The sequence below is a fragment of the Saccopteryx leptura genome, chromosome 3, assembly GCF_036850995.1.
Source record: "Saccopteryx leptura isolate mSacLep1 chromosome 3, mSacLep1_pri_phased_curated, whole genome shotgun sequence".
NCBI lineage: Eukaryota > Metazoa > Chordata > Mammalia > Chiroptera > Emballonuridae > Saccopteryx > Saccopteryx leptura.
Genome location: NC_089505.1, coordinates 306,021,631 through 306,043,997, shown reverse-complemented (window position 1 = coordinate 306,043,997; position 22,367 = coordinate 306,021,631). Strand labels below are relative to the sequence as shown.

At 41.6% G+C, this 22,367-nt stretch overlaps 1 protein-coding gene across 1 annotated transcript in view; it reads right to left on the bottom strand.

Annotated features, from left to right (window-relative positions):
* SLCO5A1 (solute carrier organic anion transporter family member 5A1) overlaps positions 1-22,367 on the bottom strand; it is a 133,547-nt gene that overhangs the window by 12,910 nt on the left and 98,270 nt on the right. The window contains exon 6 of the mRNA XM_066378917.1: positions 8,180-8,378. Coding sequence (XP_066235014.1) covers positions 8,180-8,378 — 199 coding nt within the window. The remainder of the gene's footprint in view (positions 1-8,179; positions 8,379-22,367) is intronic.

Genomic DNA, 22,367 nt, shown 5'->3' with positions numbered 1-22,367 from the left:
CGGGTTCGATTCCCGGCCAGGGCACACAGGAGAAGCGCCCATCTGCTTCTCCACCCCTCCCCCTCTCCTTCCTCTCTGTCTCTCTTCCCCTCCCGCAGCCGAGGCTCCATCGGAGCAAAGATGGCCCGGGCGCTGGGGATGGCTCCTTGGCCTCTGCCCCAGGCGCTAGAGTGGCTCTGGTAGCAACAGAGCGATGCCCCGGAGGGGCAGAGCATCGCCCCCTGGTGGGCAGAGCGTCGCCCCTGGTGGGCGTGCCGGGTGGATCCCGGTCGGGCGCATGCGGGAGTCTGTCTGACTGTCTCTCCCCGTTTCCAGCTTCAGAAAAAAAAAAAAAAGAAAAAAGAAAAAGAAACGGGAAGAGTGATGATACCAAACTGTATGAACACAGCAGGTGGACAGGCACAGATTTCTGCGCAAGGAGCAGATGCCACTTTGGAGAAGACCCAGCAGCCCCACGGAACCTCCACAAGGCTCTGCGCTCAAACTCAGCAGCTGTAACGGGACAAAAGGGAATGTGTAGCTGAGAACAACAGGACTCACTGGAGACCTGAGAGAGAAAAGGCTACCACTGGCTGCTTCCGTTTCTCTCTATTCACCTACCTCCATTCCCAATTAAGAACCCATAAATGCACCAGAAACCTCTACTCGAAGGAAACTAAAAGACATTTTTTAAACTTCTGTTCTATTTTAAAGCTTCTATTCTAGATGTGAACAACTCAATAAAACTTCTTCAGTCTTGTATTTGGGGGACTGGGGACCATAACCTGAGAGATGCTAGACTGAGTATTGTCAACCTATAAAGCCCAAAATAAACAAAGAAAAAAATTAAGCCTTAAAATCAAATGATAAAATATAAGGGCATAGAAGTAAAAAAAAAAAAAGATCTAATTATATATGCAGAGAGATCTGTGTAGATATTACTCCCTAAAACAACATGAGGAAGCTATCAAAAGGAAACACTCAGAATGCAACAACAACAACAAAAAAAACAGTATCCTCAAAATTAAAAATTTACATAGAGAATAGAAAACAGGTTTGGAAAAATCTTTCATAGCAAAAGACATCAGAAATATGATAGAACAAATTAAACACTCAGGTAATCAGCCCATACATTCCAACATCTGATTTGCAGGATTCCTGGAGAACACAGGAAAAAATGAAGAGGAGGGAGCTGGCCTGTGGTGGCACAGTGGGTAAAGCTGAAATGCTGAGGTCTCTGGTTCAAAACCCGGGGCTGGACTGGTCAAGGCACATACAACAGGCAACCAATGAACAACTAAAGCGAAGCAACTATGAGTTGATACTTCTTACTCCCCGCCTCCTCCTCTCTCTGTAAAATTAATTAAAAAATTTTTTTTTAATGAAGAGTAGGGAAAGAATAAAGCCGTAGTAGAAGACAATTCCCTGGGGTGGGGTGGGGGGGATCATAGATGTTAAAAGGGTTCAGAGAGTACCTGGTACAATGAATGAACAAAGCTCTGTGCCAAGACAAGAATTCATCTGTTCATTCATTCATACAACAAACGTTGTTTTGGATGGTGGGAACACAACTATTATGAAAACAGTTATAGTACCTGTTCTCAAGAAGTTCATACTTCAGAGGCAGAAGACAAGAGCAAAGCAAATAATTTAAAAAGATAAGTTCCAACAGTGGTTAAGAGTCACAAGGAAACTAAAAAGGAGTGCTGTGATAAGGACTGAGGGGAGAGGAGAGTGCATTTCCCTAGGTTGGGCGGAGAGGAAAGGCCTTGCTGAGAAAATAACATTGGAAGGATCTAGCCAAGACAAAATCTGAGGGTAAAGCATTTCTTATGGGATTTCAGGACACCTTTAATAGAAAATATACTAAAATTATCCCAATAAAGTTGGCACCCAAAAAAATGAGAACAAGGACTAGAATTAAATTTCTTATCGGCAACCATAAATGCTATATTACAAATAAAGCAATGATTTAGAGTTCTCAGAAAACAATTTTGGACCTAAAATTCTATACCCACTCAAACTCTCATTTAATTGTGGGAGAAGAATAAAGACCCTTTAACACACTTATGGGCTCAGAAAGTTTTTCTTTCCATGTACCCTTCCCTAAAGGAAGGCCTTTACTGCCTTCCTGTAGCAACTGGAGGTTCTGCTCCAACAAAATGAGGGAGTAAATAAAGAAAGAGGCATCTACAGAGTCCAGAAAACAAAGGATATGGAGAGAGGCTAATGGGATTCCCAAGGTGACAGTTGGGCAGCAGGCCCAGAGAGCACTGTGTCCAGATTAGTGCCAGTGACAGGGCTCCCATATAGATGACTCCATGCATGGGGGTGGGGGGCATGGAGCCATGAGGTCATTGGTGAAAACTCACACTGAGATATTTTGAGTCCTTAGAGTATGTACGGAGCTTGATGCAGATTCACAGAGAACAAAGGAAATGAAAATAAGGTGATTATTAATTCTAAAACAATCTATTTAGCACAAAAGGGGAAACTTAATCGTGATATGCTACTTGTGCCTCAGCAGTTAACAATCCTGTCATAACCATAACAGGAAAATACCAACAAAGAATTTGACCACAACTTGTGAAGGGAAAGCCGAACTCCTCATTTACCAAGATAGCAAGTCATAACTAACGTCTCAATCTACATATTATGCCTTAAAAATATAGAGGTAAATGCCAGAAGAGACACCTGAAAAAGCGTTTTAAAATTATTGCCCTTGAGAAGTAGGACTATTCAGGAAACTGCTGGGCTTTTTTGTTATTTTTTAATTCTATTTGTTTTCCAGTTGTAATGAATAGAAATTATTGTTAATTTATTAGTTATGACTAATAACAAAAGCTAACTTTCAGTGAGCACTTACAGTGTGCCAAGTATTTTGCTAAGAGCTTTGTAGTTGTTACTCATATAATCTTCACCTGCAACTCTCTAAGGCAGGGGTCGGGAACCTATGGCTCATAAGCCAGATGTGGCTCTTTTGATGGCTGCATCTGGCTCGCAGACAAATCTTTAATAAAAATAATAATAACGTTAAAAATATAAAACGTTCTCATGTATTACAATCCACTCATTTCCTACCACTCATGTTCATGGTTGCGGATCGATAGAGCCAATCACAGCTGTCCTCCAAGACAACACCAAATTTTTATTGGATAATGCATAAAGTACTTGGGTCATTGTGAGGTCAGGAAGTAAACTTCCCTCTTTTTAATCAAGTAGTCAGCTAGCTAATTGCAGAAACCTTTTTGACAAAGAAGATGGCTAAAAGAAAAAAAGATGAGGAGTATCATACTTTTCAGCAGGAATGGACAGAGGAATTTGCCTTTGTGGAGAGAGCAGGTTCTGCAGTGTGTCTAATATGCAATGATAAAATTGCATCAATAAAACGGTCAAATATAAAGCAGCACTCCGACACATGCCATACTACATTTGCATCGAAATATCCAGCGGGGGACAGCAGGAAGAAAGCATGTCAAGAGCTACTGTGCAGAGTGCAAGCTAGTCAGCAGCAACTTCGTGTTTAGATCCAACAAGGTGACTGGAATTCAGCTAGCTTTGCTGGTGCTTTAGCAATTGTGAGAAACAGAAAGCCATTCACAGATGGGGAGTATGCTAAACCATTCATGCTTGATGTTGCCAATGAACTTTTTGATGACTTTTCGGATAAAGACAAGACAATCAAATGAATAAAAGACATGCCTTTGTTGGCAAGAACTGTCCATGATTATACCATCATGATGGCAAATCAAATTGAGGCAACACAAGTGAAGGACGTAAATGCAGCACTATTCTTTTCTCTCGCTTTGGATGAGTCAAGAGATATAAGCCATTTATTCCAGATCAGCGTGATTGCAAGGTATGCTGTTGGTGACACACTACATGAGGAAAGTCTTGCTGTTTTGCTTATGAAAGAGACAACAAGAGGGGAGGATTTATTCAAGTCTTTCACTGAGTTAGCTAAAGAAAAAAATCTACTGATGGATAAACTTATTTCGGTGTGTACTGATGGTGCTCCATGCATGGTGGTGAAAAACAGGATTCGTAGCGCTTCTTCTGTGAACATGAAAAGAGACTCATCCTAAATTTTCACTGCATCCTACATCAGGAGGTGCTTTGTGCTCAGATGTGTGGTGAGCAGCTTGGTGAGGTGATGTCACTGGTCATTCGGGTGATCAACTTTATTGTTGCTCGAGCTTTAAATGATCGCCAGTTTAAAACACTGCTGGATGAAGTTGGGAATAATTATCCTGGTCTGCTTCTGCACAGCAATATGCGTTGGTTGTCAAGAGGGAAGGTGCTCAGCCGTTTTGCAGCTTGTCTGAGCGAAATCCAGACTTTTCTTGAAATGAAAAACATCGAGCATCCTGAGTTAGCTAACAGTGAGTGGATCCTGAAGTTCAACTATCTCGTGGACATGACTGAACATCTGAACCAGCAGGCGTTGGAAATACAGTCTTATCCCTTCAACAAGCAGTGTTTGCATTTGAAAACAAGCTGGAACTCTTCATTGCCGACATTGAAACAGGTCGTTTACTACACTTTGAAAAACTGGGAGAGTTTAAAGATGCATGCACAGCAAGTAACCCTGCTCAACATCTTGATCTCCAGCAGCTAGTGGGCTTCACATCTAATCTCCTGCAGTCATTCAAAGCGCGCTTTGGAGAATTTCGTGAGCGCACTCATCTTTTTAAGTTCATCACCCACCCACACGAGAGTGCAGTGGACAGCGCCGACCTGAGTTACATCCCCAGTGTCTCCATTAGAGATTCTGAGCTACAAGCTGCTGACCTGAAGACCTCAGACATGTGGGTGAATAAGTTCAAGTCACTGAATGAAGATTTGGAAAGACTTGCATGACAGCAAGCAGAGTTGGCGAGCAAACACAAGTGGGGAGAAATAAAAAAACTTCAACCCATGGACCAGCTGATTGTCAAAACTTGGAACGTGCTTCCCATCACATACCACACACTGCAGCGTGTGAGTATTGCTATACTGACAATGTTTGGCTCTACGTATGCATGTGAACAGTCTTTCTCACATCTAAAGTACATTAAGACCAACCTACGATCACATTTAATGAATGGAAGTCTCAACACCTGCATGAAGCTTAACCTCACCATGTATCAACCAAACTACAAAGCCATCAGCAAAACCATGCAGCACCAGAAGTCGCGTTAATGGTAAGAAGTACTTTATTCATCATTGGTTAGCAATAGCATAACAACGTTATTAAAAAGAATTCAGAGATTTATTGTACTTTAAAAATGTTGGTCTTACATAAAATGTACACATTTACTTGTATTTAGTGTTAAACATATTGTATCTCTCATGGAATTACATTTTAAAATATGTGGCGTTCGGCCCTGGCCGGTTGGCTCAGCGGTAGAGCGTTGGCCTGGCGTGCGGGGAACCCGGGTTCGATTCCCGGCCAGGGCACATAGGAGAAGTGCCCATTTGCTTCTCCACCGCCCCCCCTCCTTCCTCTCTGTCTCTCTCTTCCCCTCCCGCAGCCAAGGCTCCATTGGAGCAAAGTTGGCCCAGGCGCTGGGGATGGCTCCTTGGCCTCTGTCCCAGGCGCTAGAGTAGCTCTGGTCGCAGCAAAGCGACCCCCCGGAGGGGCAGAGCATCACCCCCTGGTGGGCAGAGCCTTGCCCGTGGTGGGCGTGCTGGGTGGATCCCGGTCGGGCGCATGCGGGAGTCTGTCTGACTGTCTCTCCCCGTTTCCAGCTTCAGACAAATATAAAATAAAATAAAATAATAAAATAAAATAAAAATAAAATAAAATAAAATAAAATAAAAAAATATGTGGCGTTCATGGCTCTATTGGCCAAAAAGCTTCCTAACCCGTGTTTTATAATATAAAACTCTTCTGTGAATCAAAAGAAAACAGAGTGTTTGTTACTACAGAACCAAAAACGAGGCACTCAAGTCTGTCCAGTACAGATCTAGCGAACCCCCATGTACTCAGGAAATAAAAGGTAAGGTTCCCAGAGCTCTCAGAGAAGAGTTTTCTGTCTTCTTTTGGCAAGGATGTAGAAAATCAATGCTCTTATCCGTTGCTGGTGAGGGTACAAATTGGTACACCAGGGAGGCAATTTGGCCAAATTTATTGCAAGCTCACTTCAGGGAATTTCTCCTACAAATACACACCACAGAGAGAAGTGATATGTGCATGAGGTTATTTATTACAGCATTGCGTTAATAATTAAAGCTTAGAAATAACCCAATTGCCCATCAAATGCTGACTGATTGAATTAGAAAACAGAATTAAATACAATGTGATTAAGAACAGTATTAAGGTGCCTGACCAGGCGGTGGCACAGTGGATAGAGCGTCGGACTGGGATGCAGAGGACCCAGGTTTGAGACCCTGAGGTCATCAGCTTGTGCACGGGCTCATCTGGTTTGAGCAAAGCTCACCAGCTTGGATCCAACATTGCTGGCTTGAGCAAGGGGTTACTCGGTCTGCTGAAGGCCCACGGTCAAGGCACATATAAGAAAGCAATTAATGAACAACTAAGGTGTCGCAAGGAAAAACTAATGACTGATGCTTCTCATCTCTCTCCATTCCTGTCTGTCTGTTCCTATCTATCCCTCTCTCTCTCTGTAAAAAAAAAAAAAAAAAAAGAATAGTAATTAAGGGCATAGGATCTGTAAATTGCCTGGGATTAAGTTTGGGGTTAAGTCCCAAGTAATATGCAGCACAGTTGCCCTGGGTCAAAAAATCCTCCAGTTAAATTTTTAGGGATTTTGTCAACTTCTTGTTTAGCACAGCTGTTATTAAAAATTAAATTTATAAACCTACTTTTAAATAAATGACACTAAAAAAAGTAAATACAGAAATTCATCACCTCCTAATTATTTTACTTGACTTTACTATGGTCTGTGCACTCAACCAGGCTCTGTAAGTCTATCATGTCTGTGTGATGGAGATATCATACCACAGTGTGTGACTGGCATCCTCCTAACTTGGCATGTTGGTAGCCTGAAATCAGACACAGTAGAAATAACTACATACACCCTAATTTGGCAAGTGCTACAGATTGAGTTTTTGGGTCGGTTTGTTTTTTTTTGAGACATTTGTTACATATTTATTAGCACATCACACACACACACACACACGTTCAGTACCTCAATTTTGCCATCTGTAAAATTAGGAGAATAATAGCACCTACCTGATCAGGTTGTTGCGAGGATGATGGAGTTGTTATACATAAAACACTCAGAAGAAATGCTTGGCATACAGTAGAGTCAATATAAAGGCTGGCTAGGTTTCAACGTATTGTTAGTGATAATAGAAGATCTCCAAGTTATATCTTAACATTTAAAAGAAATGCACAGCAAATTGTGCATAGAATGCTATCTTTTGGATATGAAACAGGGAGAACTGAAAAAACATATTCATGGTCTCTTATCTGAAGACATCCTGGAAGCACACACAGCAAATGAATTGAAGACACTGGTGTGCTGTGCTTGGAGAAATGGAATGGAGGACGCAGTAAGAGCTAGGCCGCTATACTGTGAATTTCGTTTTTAAACTATGTCAATGTACCATCTATTCAAACATCACATTTAAAAAATAAGAAAGAACAGTTTCATGTACTCAACAAGCATTTCCTCTTCATCTGCTGTAATCAAAATGCTACGGGAGCCTGACCAGGCAGCGGCGCAGTGGATAGAACATCGGACTGGGATGCGGAGGACCCAGGTTCAAGACCCCAAGGTCGTCAGCTTGAGCGCAGGCTCATCTGGTTTGAGCAAAGCTTGGACCCAAGGTCGCTGGCTTGAGCAAGGGGTTACTCAGTCACTGAAGGCCCACGGTCAAGGCACGTGTGAGAGAGCAATCAATGAGCAACTAAGGTGTCACAACGAAAAACTGATGATTGATGCTTCTCATCTCTCTCCGTTCCTGTCTGTCTGTCCCTGTCTATCCCTCTCTCTGACTCTCTCTCTCTGTATCTGAAAAAAAAATAATAATAATAATAAAAATCTTTTAAAAAAATGCTATGGGAGGGTCAAACAAGTCACAGGCTCCAGAGAGACATGGCCTCTGCCCTGAGGGAACAAGCTCTACTTGCAAAGGGTAAGTACTTAGAGACCAGCAGCACGGAGAGGAGGAGAGGGCACAAGCCTGCCCTAGACACAAACACTTAAATCATGAGCATGATGACATGGAATGGCTCTTCCACGATACTTACCCTGTTGTATAAGGGATGTTTATGCCTCCAAGATTAATGCTTTCACATCCGACAATGAACAGGGTGGAAAAGCACAGTAAAGACACACCACTGCAGATCATTGCTAGTTTTGCAGATTCTCTTGCACCAAGTTTCAATTTTTTTATAATGTAGCCTCCCAGGACAATGCCAACACCAGCACTGGGTACAATAATAACACCTGGAGGGAAGAGAAGGACAGGATTACTTTGAAGTAATGTAGATTATTATTTGTTTTCTAATTCCTCTGTTTCTACTTACTTTTTGGTACTAAGGTAAGAAATAAAAATACTATAATTAAAATTGACAGTTATAAAAATAGTCAATGGGACACAGCATAGGAATATAGTCAATAATACTGTAATAACTATGCACGGCATCAGATGGGAACCAGACTTATCAGGGTGAGCATTTCATAAATTATAAAAATATCTAATCATATGTTGTACACCTGAAACTAGTATAATATTTATGTAAACTGTAATTAAAATTTTTAATTTAAAAAAAAACATTTAAATACTGTATTAATAAATTTTTAATGTGTGTGATTGTATAATATAATTTATTTTCAACATATACAACCAACAAAGGATTCATTTCCAGAGTATATTTTTAAAAACTTTTACAAAGCAATAAAATAAAGACAAGTAACCCATTAGAAAAGTAAGAATAACTTGAATGGGCCCTTCACTAAAGAGAAAATCCACTCTGGCCAGGTAGCTCAGTTAGTTAGAGCGTCATCCCAATATGCCAAGGTTGCAGGTTCAATCCCTGGCTAGGGGATATACAAGAATCAAACAATAATTGCATTAATAAGTAGAACAACAAATCGATGTTTCTCTCTCTTTTGTCTCTCTTTCTCTTTCTCCTTCCTGTCTCTCTAAAATCAATAAATAAAAATTTTTTAAGAAAGGAAATCCAGCTAACCAATAAACACATGAAGGTGCTCAGCCTCATTAGTAAGAAGGAAATAGAAATTTAAACCACAATGAAATACTACTCCACATCAATATGTCAATAAAAATTTAAAAGTCTGATAGTACCACCAGTTGACAAACACATGAACCAATGGGTACTCTCCAATGAGATATAAGCTGTGATACCGCCTTTGAAAAACCATTTGTTATTACCTGGAAGAGTAGAAGACACGCATACCCTGTGACCGATAATTCCATTCCTGGGTCTATAACCTGAAGAAACTGATGCACATGGGGACCAAAAGAAGTGTACAAGATATTTGAAGAGACGTAATAGCCAAAAACTGGAAATAAACCAAATGTCCATCAACAGACACGTAACATGCAGTAAATTCTTATTATGGAATGTCACACCAGCAATGAAAGTCAGAAGCCTAATTACACATAATTGTGTGCATGAATCATACAAACACAATGTTGAATGAAAGATGCAAAACAAAACAGAACATATGTGTAATGCATTTGTATAAAGTTCAAGAGCAGGTAAAATGAAATTACAGTGTTCAGAAATGCATATACCAGCAGAACAACTTTTGAGAAAACCCAGGATGTAATTGTTATAAAAACCAAGAGAGCAGGGATCCAGAAAGGGCCCATGGGCTCCTGGAGTGCTGAAAATACTCATTCTGTGACCTGGCTGATAGGTACACATGTCTTCACTTCATAATTATTCATTATCTCTGAACTTTGTTACATTTCACAGCAAAAATATTTATAAATAGTAATAGTGCCTGTCCCAAGAACCTTACAATCTAAAAAAAACAAAAACCAAACAAACAAACAAACAAATTCAGAACACAATAAAGGAATTATACAAAGGGCAAAGAGAACACAGTAGAGAAAGCACCCAAGTTTTCCCTGGGAGAAATCAGGGAGGGCTTCACAGAAGTGGCAGTATTTGAGCTGACATTCGACAGATGAGACTGAATCTTTGGAACTTAAAAGATGAGACAGAATCTGTCCAATGCATCCACACAGAAAAAGTATCCTACACACAGGAAATATGCAGAGGTATGAGCTAGAATTGAGAACAGTCTAAACACATGGGGAGTGTGGAATGCAAGCTGGTGGGACTAGAGGAGGAGAAGTAAGAAAGAGCAAGACTGTAAGAGATCATGAACAGGAGGTCAGGCTGCATCTCTGGGCAATGAGACACCACGGAAGAATTCTGAGCTGGGCTGGGACAGGATGGTAGTTGTGTGTGACAAGAATCATTGCTGGCCCTGAGCTGCAAGATGGCTTAGATGGAGTCAAAATTAGAGTTGGAGAAGTGGTCAGGAGGTCCAGGAGAACCTCAGTCACACTCCACACCAATGGCACAATAAATGAGTGGAAGAGGACAGGGACAGAGAAGGGACTACTGCACAACAACCTGTGCGACAATCAGTGAGAAATGCCACACACAGTTGCACCTGCGAGGAGCTGGGCTGGGCATTTACAACGTGCAGTGGAGTTCATGGCACAGAAAGGATGTTCCTACCAGGACGAACAAAGAGGAGTGAAGGGTCGGCACCAGAGTCCTGGAGAGACGAGTGTTCATGGGGGATCATAGGAAGACGAATGCAAAGAGGAAACTGAAAATAAGCAGCCACAGAGGGGAGAGAAAATCCAGGAAAGATAAATGTCTTAAGGGGGAGAAGCGTGAACTTCGGATTCAGAAAGACTGGAATGCAAATCCTCACTCCACCTCCCGTAGCCACATGATAGCCACATAAGATTCCTCCACACTCCAAACCAGGTCTCCACTTTATCATGGAGGTGTCTACCTCTCCTGTTAAAATGAAGATTACTGGCCCTGGCCAGTTGGCTCAGTAGTAGAGCGTCGGCCTGGCGTGCGGAAGTCCCAGGTTCGATTCCCAGCCAGGGCACACAGGAGAAGCGCCAATCTGCTTCTCCACCCCTCCCCCTCTCCTTCCTCTCTGTCTCTCTCTTCCCCTCTCGCAGCCGAGGCTCCATTGGAGCAAAGATGGCCCAGGCACTGGGGATGGCTCTGTGGCCTCTGCCTCAGGTGCTAGAATGGCTCTGGATGCGACAGAGTGACGCCCCAGAGGGGCAGAGCATCGCCCCCTGGTGGGCATGCCAGGTGGATCCTGGTTGGGCGCATGTGGGAGTCTGTCTGACTGCCTCCCCATTTCCAGCATCGGAAAAATGAAAAATAATAATAATAATAATAATAATAAATAAATAAATAAATAAATAAAATGAAGATTACTGATACTATATGCGGCCACAATACACTGTATAATGTACACAACATAAACTGTAGTTAGTACCATTAAATTGTGCCACAGATACTTTCCAGGAGAAAATAAAAAGTGTATGAAGCCTCAGGGAAGTCCAATAGGACAAAGACTGGAAATGAGACAACTACATCACTGGAGACCTTGGCAATTTTCAGAGCATTGTGAAGGCAGAATCCAGACTGCAATGGGAGGAGTAGTCAGTCACCAGCATTTAGAGTGGAATGGGCACTGCCTTTCCAGAACTTTGTAAGAAGGAGGCTATGGATGGGTCAGAGTTAGAGCTGGGGCTTTCAGTCTTGTTTGCTTGCAAAGACATAGAGAGGGCTAAAGCATATTTATAGAGAGGTCTGACAAAAATAGACTAAAAAGGGGGTGGGCGGGAGAATGTAGAGGGGAAAGTGTTCTTGAAGACAATGCAAGACCCTGGAGAAGTCAGAAGAATGTGGAATTACTGGCACAGATGATCAGGTTAGCCCTGGACAGAGGAGACCCCTCCCTGCGCTGGGACTGGGGTGGGGGAGGGGACAGAGGGACAATTCCCTGGGTGGGCAGCAGTCTTCCCGTTTCATTATTTCCCCATTATTTTGGAAACATAATGCGATACATGTTGTAGCAGAACACTTGAAAAGTATAGAAAAGGATGAAGGAACAAAAACCCACTGCTTACATACTTCACTCCAGTTTTATTTTCTATGCTTTTTTCTTTCAAGAATTGATAACATGGTTGTTTGGTTCATTTGTTTGTTTTATAGCTTTGTTTGGGGGGGGGGAGGTGTTCTGTATAATCAAAAATAAAAGTAACTTAGAGGGCAGGGATACTGAGACTTTCAATGTGGCAAAGTGAGGCGAACATGCAGCAGGAATGTGTGACAGGCCGCACGTGGGGACGACCGCGGCCGGATGGTACCAGATCCCAGCAGCTGTGGCTGCACCAGTTGGAAGGCGTGCTGCCGCGTGTTCGATGTAAAGGAGCAGAGACGGAGGGTTACAGTTATCACAAGTCTGAGCTCTGCCTGGCAACCACTGTTCATCGTGTAATATTCACCGCAGTCCTGATTTTATAACATCAACAAGAGCCCTTGTACAGATGAGAAAATCGAACGCTCAGAGAAGTGACTTGACCAATAGTGCTCTCAACAGAGGGTGGCTCTGAATAAAAATTAAGTCTCTGATTCCCAGCTGGGTCCGCAACACCACGGCCAGCTGTCTTCAGAACCAGCAGGTCCCTGGAATCATCCAGGTAAATTGGCCAGAGCTGGTTAATAAAGCAGCCTACTCATTAAGGAAAGGTGCACATGCTGTCAACATGTGCACCTTTGTCCATGCACATGGGCAAAGCTTTACATTTAGAACAAAAATGGTACATTAATAAAATTCCTATTTTGGTTGAACAACTTATGGAGTGACAGATACTGTGTCAGCCCTCCAGGACAACAAAATAAATCCCCACGCTCACAGCTGAGTCATAACTCAAAAGCAGGATAACTTACTTGATTGTGCATCTTACTTAGTACTCAGCTCTTAAAAACAGGATATTTGTCATCAGTGAGTATGAGGCTACAGCAAACAGAGTGAACACCCATTAAAATGTTCTCCCGTCTCCCATCATTAAATCTCACCACACTATCAAAACAGAGGGACTCTGACTACTCGCTCACACTAATCCGTACATCACTCAAATCACCTGCTTCAGAAAGAGACCCAAATGTTCCCGTGTTGATGTAGGAATGAGCAGGGAAGATCGGGGATGTGTAAGACTGTAGAGCCTTCTCACAGCCCCTGACTCCGGGAAACCAGCGTGGTAGTTGGGGTTAGCTTAAGGAGAAAGTGGAGGGGCTGGGAGTCATCTTCCCTACCTGCCACCACCTAGCATCTAGGCTCCCAACTGCCCCACTTCCTGTGAAGAAAGAGAAATAATGTGTAGGATGGGCTCTCCGGGCAGATGCTGCCTCACTCAAATTCACTTCACTGACGGGTGCCCGCCTTCCCTTCCCTCTGTTTCCAGACCCCAGACAGCCCACCTTCCAAGGCCTCTGCTCCTCTGAGCCTTTGCATCTGATCCACCTCCTGTCCAGCCCAGCAGGATGATTCTGCTGTCCCAGAATTTCTGCTCCTCACGCCCCCTAGTGGCCTACATGGAGGGTATGCCCAAGGACATCTATCTGGTCAGCTGACGCCCAGGGACACCTCTGGTACAGTGTAAGGGGGAAAGGATGGGGAGCAAGCTTGAAAGATGGAAACACCTGGACCCAGCCAGGACCCACCTAAAATACCAATGGTAGATGAAAGAAGCCAATGCAATTTCAATTTCTAAGAGACAAATCCAGTTAAGAATATGGGTGGTGTAGACAGATTCTCTGAGTTTGAAACTCAGCCCTGCCATTAACAAGCTGCATGTTTCAAACATTCCCAGGCTTTGGATTTTCTCATCTGTAAAGTATGGGTAAGAATTATATCTTCCTCATAGGGTTATTAGGATTAGACAAGACAATGACATGCTTAAAAAAATGTCTGACCCATAGTATACACTCAATGAATAACAGCAATCATCACCATAACAAGTATGAACATCAGTAACATCTGCCTAACACTAACAAGCTTAACATTTGCACAAGGAACTGTATCAGAATTGGAATTAGGCAAATTTCCATATGCTATATAATCTATAGAATTGAATTTAATCTACAACTAGTGGTCTAACATAAATCTCTAAGCTCTTTAACATGTAAACCTCTGTTAAATATTTAACTGTGTACTGAGTCTTAAACACATAAATTTCTGTTAGCTATGTAACTGTTATGTGTATATATCTGAATCTAAAGAACTCATTGCTGCATTAATTCATAAAACATCTGCTTTCCAGTTGGAAATCTTTTATCTTCTTATTTATTGAAGCAACTCAACATGTCAGTTGTCCTACTTCCACTCCTTCTTTCACATCAATCACTATTATGACATTCGCTTTGGAAGTTTTTACTCCGGGTCACAACATGGCTTGTCCTTATAAAGTATGGCGGCATGGGGCCCGAAGGTCTTTATGAGAAATGACACTCAATGACTTACCAAATATTAAAGCTAATGGAGTCATTTTTCTTCTTCATTCCAATTTGTGTCAATATATATATAAACATGACCTACCTCGATAGACACATCAAATATACCAAAGCTTAATGTATGATTTAGAGCACAAGAAGACCTTGGACCAAGAGAGGTGGAGAAAACTGGGTGACTCACTCATTATTAAAAATGTTTTATGGAGAAAAATGAGAAGAAGGGGGATAAGAACAAAACCAAAAAGAACCCCCCAAAACTGTTTTTGTTTGTTTGGTTGTTTGTTTGTTTTTTGCTACAGAGGCAGAGAGAGATAGAAAGAGGGACAGATAGGGACAGACAGGAAGGAAGACAGATGAGAAGCATCAATTCTACATTGTGGCACCTTAGTTGTTCATTGATTGCTTTCTCATATGTGCCGGTGACCGGGGGGCTACAGCAGAGCATGTAACCCCTTGCTCAAGCCAGTGACCTTGGGCTCAAGCCAGCAACCATGGGGTGATGTCTATGATCCCATGCTCAAATCAGCAACTTTATGCTCAAGCTGGTGAGCCCGCACTCAAGCTGGCGACCTCAGGCTTTTGAACCTGGGTCCTCTGTCTCACAGTCTGATGCTCTATCCACTGTACCATCTCCTGGTCAGGCCCAAAAGACTTAATTTCAGGGAACTTCAACTGGGCTGTAGCTATTGCTATTATTAAGAAAAACAACAGTGTGTTTTCATGGTACCCAGTGCTGACCCTTGTCATGAGATCTGACACCAGGGCCGTGTTTATTTCTCTGTCTTTACTGCTAACCATAAGGTTACAGTACACAGTAAGGACATCATCTTTCCTCTTCATACCTTTCTAGCACTTACCAGGATGTGGTTACTGTATGGCTGAATGAACCAATTTTGCTATTTATAATTTACTACATAAAATCCTCAAATGACTTATTCACTTCAGATTTCACTTATTCCTTGAACTAGACTACATCTTGTTTTACAACTATAAAATCTGAGATTTAAAACTGGCAGGCTCTAAATAGCTAGATTGATGCCTGAAAAATGTCACAGTTATCAAAATCCTGAATTGAACATTATTAGCAAAAGTTTACCTGCCACCCCAGTAACGGTGGCAGACACCTCTTCTCTGTCGTGAAATCACAGCAGCACCGACTGTCCTGTGGTGAATTAAGTCCACACAGGTTCTCAGGATCTTAGATGCCCTCATGATCTTTTCTCTGAATTCACTGACCCTTTCTGTGTATTCCACATGCAAAGTTTTCCTTAGTTAAGCTGAAAATAGATGGCTTTCAAACACAAGGCTGAAATTGTAAGAAATATCATTGTAATTGTAAGCCACTATGACTTTCCCGTTCTGCTGCCCGTTTGGGGGAAGGTGGCGAGGCACAGGGGAGGGGAGCGGGGAGGAGAGGAGGAGGAGCACCAGGAAAAGAGGAAGTGACAATTCATTCTCATGCCTATTCCTATTCATTCATTTTCTCTCCCAGCCTCCTGCCCCTTTTCCCTCTATCTCTCTCTTTCTTCACACACACACACACACACACACACACACACACACACACACTGTGTATATACCAGACAGTGTGATACCTATAGTATCTCATTTACCTAATTCTAAAACTTATAAGGACTTTGAGTCGCTCTGGAATCAGAATGTGTCCTACAACCAACAGCACCTCAGCTCTATGCCATAACCTAATTAGAAGCGTTTTTCTCTCGTCATAATTCAAAGTCACTGAGCTTCTCACAATGGATGGTGTCTTCGATTGGGAGGAAACAGCAGTCTCTCCACAGCACAGATGAGAACATTCTAAATGAGTGGCAGAGCAGGGCCACAAACGCAGGATCAGTCCACTTTTCTAAAGGACATGCTTCTAACATTCTGATGCAAAACCAACGTTTTCCTATCACCAGCATAAATCATTCTGCCCTCGTAAGCTTCCACTTTCCCTTAACAACATTTTCTTGTAGAAAATAAATATCAATTACCATCAGAGAGGAATAAAAGAAGAAACTTTTAAAAACGCAAACCTTGGGGTGAGGAAATTTTAAACGGTCTGGGAATAGGCAGCACAGTAAGCAACACTTTCACTAACAAAACATAAACCCACACAGTATCACAAAAGCACAATATATTATTTTCTCGTTCATATATCTCCGTACGACCCATGTAAAAAAAAAATCTCAGAAATCCCTTCACAAACAATAAACAAGGTGTTTCATTAGAATTAACTTATGGTAACTTTTTAATAATTCAGTGGCTGTTTTAAGACACTATTTCTTGATGCCCATATTATTCTGCAGCGTCACGGTACATTAGATTGTAAAGGAGGAACAGCAAAGTACAGAGCCACTGACTGAATGAGCAGAGGCAGCATATTCCATAATCAAAGCTCCCAAGACCTGCGGAGAAGCCTCTGGGCCCAGAGGAAGAATTCACAGGGAGTTCCTGCAGGAATTCTCCAGGGAGATGAGCTGGCAGGGCAGCCAGCCTCCCACAGGGCCACTGCAGACAGCCTGTCTCAAGTCGTGCCCTCACTAGTTTCAGATAGAAGATACCGCACTATGAAGAAGACCTCTCCAGCCACAGCTTCCTCTGCTCTGCACCCCAGGACATCTAGCGTGGCTCAGTGGGACCACCTGCAGCTAACAATAGAGAATACTGTGAACTGTCTAGCGCAGCCTTGCTGAGATCACCAATCAAGGCTTTCACGGGAATTACACACTTCTGAAAACTTTCGCCTCCCAGACTTCAGCGTGGAGATAGCAATCTGAAGTTCATATTTAATTCCTACTTGGGCAAATGGGGCTCATTCACACAGAATAACACTTTCTTCAACTCTGCCAACACAGGCAAGACACTGTGCGGCAGGAGAGAAACCCGAGAGCCCCCACGTGAGGCAGTCAGGTCTCAGGATCACTGAAGGAAGGTAATAAAAAGGTACATTCAACAGAGAAAACAACCACACTTTTCATTCCAGACTCCTGCAGCGCTCTGGCTAAAATAACACAGAAAAGCAAATGCCGGGCTGTGTCACACAAAGAATTCAAAAATCGAATCAAATGAATATTTCATCTTTTACAGCTCAGAAACCTTAAGGAGATTTCTGCATCCAGGCATTAAAACCAGAGAGGGCACAAATAACTCGAGATGACAAAACGCAGAACTCAGCACGTTGACTTCTGTTTTCACAGACTTCGGTTAACAAGGTGAACCAGCAAAAGCTTTAAACATGCTGCCGTGAAAGCGGAGGGGAAAAGCCTCTTGTAGGGGAAATCTGATCAGAGAATAATGGGAGCTTATTAACTTTTTTCAGTGATTAAATAAGCTGCAAACTAAGACCTTGGTTTTGAGTTTCAGGACTTGGTTTCCGTTCACAGAAGCAAGGCCTGCAGAGGCGGACCAGGGCCAAGTGCAAAGCCCTCTTTGGAAGCCCTTCCCACAAGATCCATTTTCTGTCAGCAGTCTTCAGCTTCTCCCCTTTCCATCGCTGTCCAGACGGGCAGCCCTCCCAGCTTTCCTGTCGCCCACTGAGACGGTTAGCATCACTGCCTCCATAATAGCTGAGCCATAATGCCTGACAAGGCTATCCTCCCCCTGGGAGAAGTAAACTGATTTTTAAAACTCTATTTATTGGGGGGCAATTTTGAGACAAACTTCTACGCACCTAAACTGTCCTTGTTAGAATGTTGTTGCCCCACAAAGGCCAGGTGGATAAGTTACTCATTCAAAACCAGATTAATTATAAAAAGTTTATAGGAAGCAGTCACTTAATAAACATCAGCTCACTAATAGTGCTGTTTCTTTTTTCCTGACAGCTTCATTGAGCTATAATTCACATACCATACAAATTAAAGAATTGTACAATTCAGTGTTTTTTAGTATATTCACAGAGCTATGCAACCATCACCACAATCATTTTTAGAACAATTTCATCACCCACCCTGTACCCATTAGGTATGACATCCATTTCCTCCCAAATCCATCCTTCAGTCCTAGACAACCAACAATCTATTTTCAGTCTCTACAGATTTGCCTTATGTAGACACTTCACTCAGTGAAGTCATACAATTACCTCTGTCTGGTTCTGTCACTTAGCGTAATGTTTTCAAGGTTCATCCATGCTGTAGAATATTGGTATTTCATTTCTATTTATGATCAAATAATAATCCATTATACTGATACACCTCATTTGGTTTATTCACATTCATCAGTTTATGATCATTTAAGTTGTTTTTACTTTGAGCTATTATGAATAATGTTGCTATGAGCATGCATGTACAAGTTTACATGTAGACATATACTTTCATTTCCCTCGGATATATGTCTAAAAGTGGGATTTCTGGATCACATCATAACTATATGTTTAAGGAAGTGCCAAATTGTGTTTCCAGAGTGTGAGGGTTCCAACTTCTCCACATCGTTACCAGCACTTGTTACGATCACAGATATTATCTGATTATAGTCATCCATAGCAGTGTGAAGTGTTATCTCATGTGGTTTTGATTTGCATTTCCTTGATAACTAATGAGTCTGAGCATCTTCTCATGCACCCATTGTATATTGTCTTCAGAAAAAAGTCTATTCAGATATTTTGCCCATTTTTAATTGGCTTATTTCTGCCAAGAAGCCTGCTGAAATTTTGAGGGGGATTGTACTCTGGAGAGTACAACCATCTTCATAACATTAAATGTTCCAGTTCATGAAAATGATGTATTTTTCTATTTATTTAGGTTTTCTTTATTTTTAAAAAAGTATTTTTTGGCTTTCAGGATATGAGTTTTGTACTTCTTTCATTAATTTGATTCCTAAGTATTTCATCCTTTCATGCTAGTATAAATTGAATTGCTTCCTTAATTTCATGTTTAAATTATTCATTGCTAGTGATTTTTTGGATACTAATCATGTATCTTACAACCTCACTAAACTCATTTACAAGTTCTAATAACTTTTTAGTGGATTCCTTAGAATGTTCTCTACATAATATCACATGATCTGTGAACAGAGAAAGTTTTTTTCTTGGTTTTTTTTTTGTTGTTGTTGTTGTTTTAACAGAGACAGAGAAAGAGTAAGAGAGAGGGACAGATAGGGACAGACAGGCAGGAACAAAGAGAGATGAGAAGCATCAATCCATCAATCATCAGTTTTTTGTTGCAACACCTTAGTTGTTCATTGATTGCTTTCTCATATGTGCCTTGACCGTGGGCCTTCAGCAGACCAAGTAACCCCTTGCTCAAGCCAGCAACCTTAGGTCCATGCTGGTGAGCTTTGCTCAAACCAGATGAGCCCACACTCAAACTGGCGACCTCGGGGTCTCGAACCTGAGTCCTCTGCATCCCAGTTTGATGCTCTATCCACTGCGCCACCGCCTGGTCAGGCCAGAGATAGTTTTACATCTTTCTATCTAATATGAATGCCTTTTAAGCCATTCTCTTGCTTAACTGCTCTGGCTGGACTCTCCAGTGCAGTGGTGAATGAAAGTGACAGGAGCAGACATCTTTGTTTTTATTCCTGATTTAGGGGGAAAGCATCTAGTCTTTTACCAACAACTATGATGTCAGCGGTGGGTTTTCTGTAGATGCCCTTTGTTGCAGTCTGTTTTTAATCTTCAGTCATTTCCATAGTAGTTGAGCTAAACTTCATTTTTGTGTTATTTATAAATATGTTTTTAAGTATAACTTTCAGAAAACTTATAAAACTATATAATTTTTAAAACATGTGTTTAATTTAACAGAAAGTGTTAACTGAGCATCTACTAAGTATTGGGCCCAGTACTAGACTCTGGAGATACATAGTATGAAGAAAGCTGATGAAATTTCCTCCCCACATTGAGTTTACAATCTAGGGTGGGGAAAACAGATAATACATAAGCCAATAACTAAGTTATTGAATGTTAAAAGGTAAAAAAGCACTACAGAGAAAAATTTTCACCCAGCAAGAAAAATCAGGAGCTCTGGGAAGGGAGTGGTATTTTTAAATGGAGAACATGGGGCTGGGTCTCAGTGCCAAATAGCCACCTGAGCAACATGGGGGTGAAAAGGAGGTGAAACATGCACAGGGAACAGATGACACCCCAATTATACACTGTTTTCATCTACCTATTAAAGCAAGCTGAGAGTCAAGACCAGTAAAGGCCAGAACATTCTATAACTAGAAAAAAATTAAAACTTAATTAACCTTCCTTGCCTTCTGAATGAGACAGCTTAAGCCAGAAAAACCAAGAACTTTGGGAAAGGTCATGACTGTTGGGATGGAAATCTTAACCAGTGTGTTACTGCACTTTTTATCTTAATATGTTGTCTTGTTTCAAAAGACATGCATAATTCCACCAGATAATAAAACCCACAAAGTAAGTTTTATGACTGAAATAGTAATCTAAGAATCTGAGTAGCTTTGGAGGACAGCAAACTTACTGTTGATGGGAATTTAGGCTTCAGAAATCTGTGAATTAATCAACCTAATAAAAAGTAGCCATCAGGTAGAAACCACTAGAAAAGAACATGTGACATGGTGGCTGTGCTGTCTAATGTACTAATAACAAGCTCCACCAACTGATCTGTCTCTAAATCTCTCAGCAGAACACCAAGAGTCTCCTTTCCTTATTGTTCAGATCTTATCTATTCTTGGTTTTGAATAATAAAATCATACAGTTTCAAGTAAAACTTCATTTTGGAAGACAATAATATATATTGAAAAGCTACAAGAATAAGAAAAAGCAATAAATATTTTAAGTTTCCCTGACCAAGGAGATGGCGCAGTAGATAGAACGTCTGCCTAGGATGCTGAGGACCCAGGTTTGAAGCACAGGGTCCAGTTTGAGCACCCCTAGGGTCACCAGCTTGAGTGTGGGATCATAGAGATAATCCCATGGTCGCTTGCTTGAGCCCAAGGTCACTGGCTTGAGCCCAAGGTTGCTGGCTTGAGCAAGAGTCACTGGCTTGGCTGGAGCCCCTTTGACAAGGCACATATGAGAAAGCAATCAATGAACAACTAAGGTGCCGCAACTACAAGTTGATGCTTCTCATCTCTCTCTCTTCCTATCAGTCCATCTCTGTTTGTCTCTCTCAAAACAAAAATATAAATAAATAAATATTTTAAATTTCACCTCAAATTACATATGTGAACCAGAAAAAGCAAAAATACAGCATAACAGAAGTCAAGGTACTATATACCTCCCCACAAACAGCCACGGGCTCCTTTCATAGTCAAATTCTGATATTACACTAGGGAACTTCACCAAAATCAGAAGTATCCCTAGATCTTTTCACACTTTTATTATCACCAAAATGAAAACACCTATCAGGTAATATAGTTTTTCCTCAAAGCTGAAGAAGAGTAGCCAATGTGTTAGACCAGTGGTCCCCAACCTTTTTTGGGCCACGGACCGGTTTAATGTCAGAAAATATTTTCATGGACCGGCCTTTAGGGTGGGACGGATAAATGTATCACGTGACCGAGACAAGCGTCAAGAGTGAGTCTTAGATGGATGTAACAGAGGGAATCTGGTCATTTTTTAAAAATAAAACATCATTCAGACTTAAATATAAATACAACGGAAATAGTGTAAGTTATTTATTTATTTTTTCTCTGTGGACTGGTACCAAATGGCCCAAGGACCGGTACCGGTCCACGGCCTGGGAGTTGGGGACCACTGTGTTAGACAACAGGGCAGGAACCAGAAGCAATCACTGTGAGATGGGAAAGTGGACAGAATAAAATGGCAATTCACCAGGTACAACTCAAGTTTCTGCCTGTTAGAGCAAGGAAGAACTTTGTGATTTAGTATTTCCCAACATGTGTCTTAGTGTTTATTAACATTTTCAAAGTTATTCCTACACCATAAGAAATTGTTTGGATATTTTATTTGTCTGTTTGTGTTAGAATCTGGCTG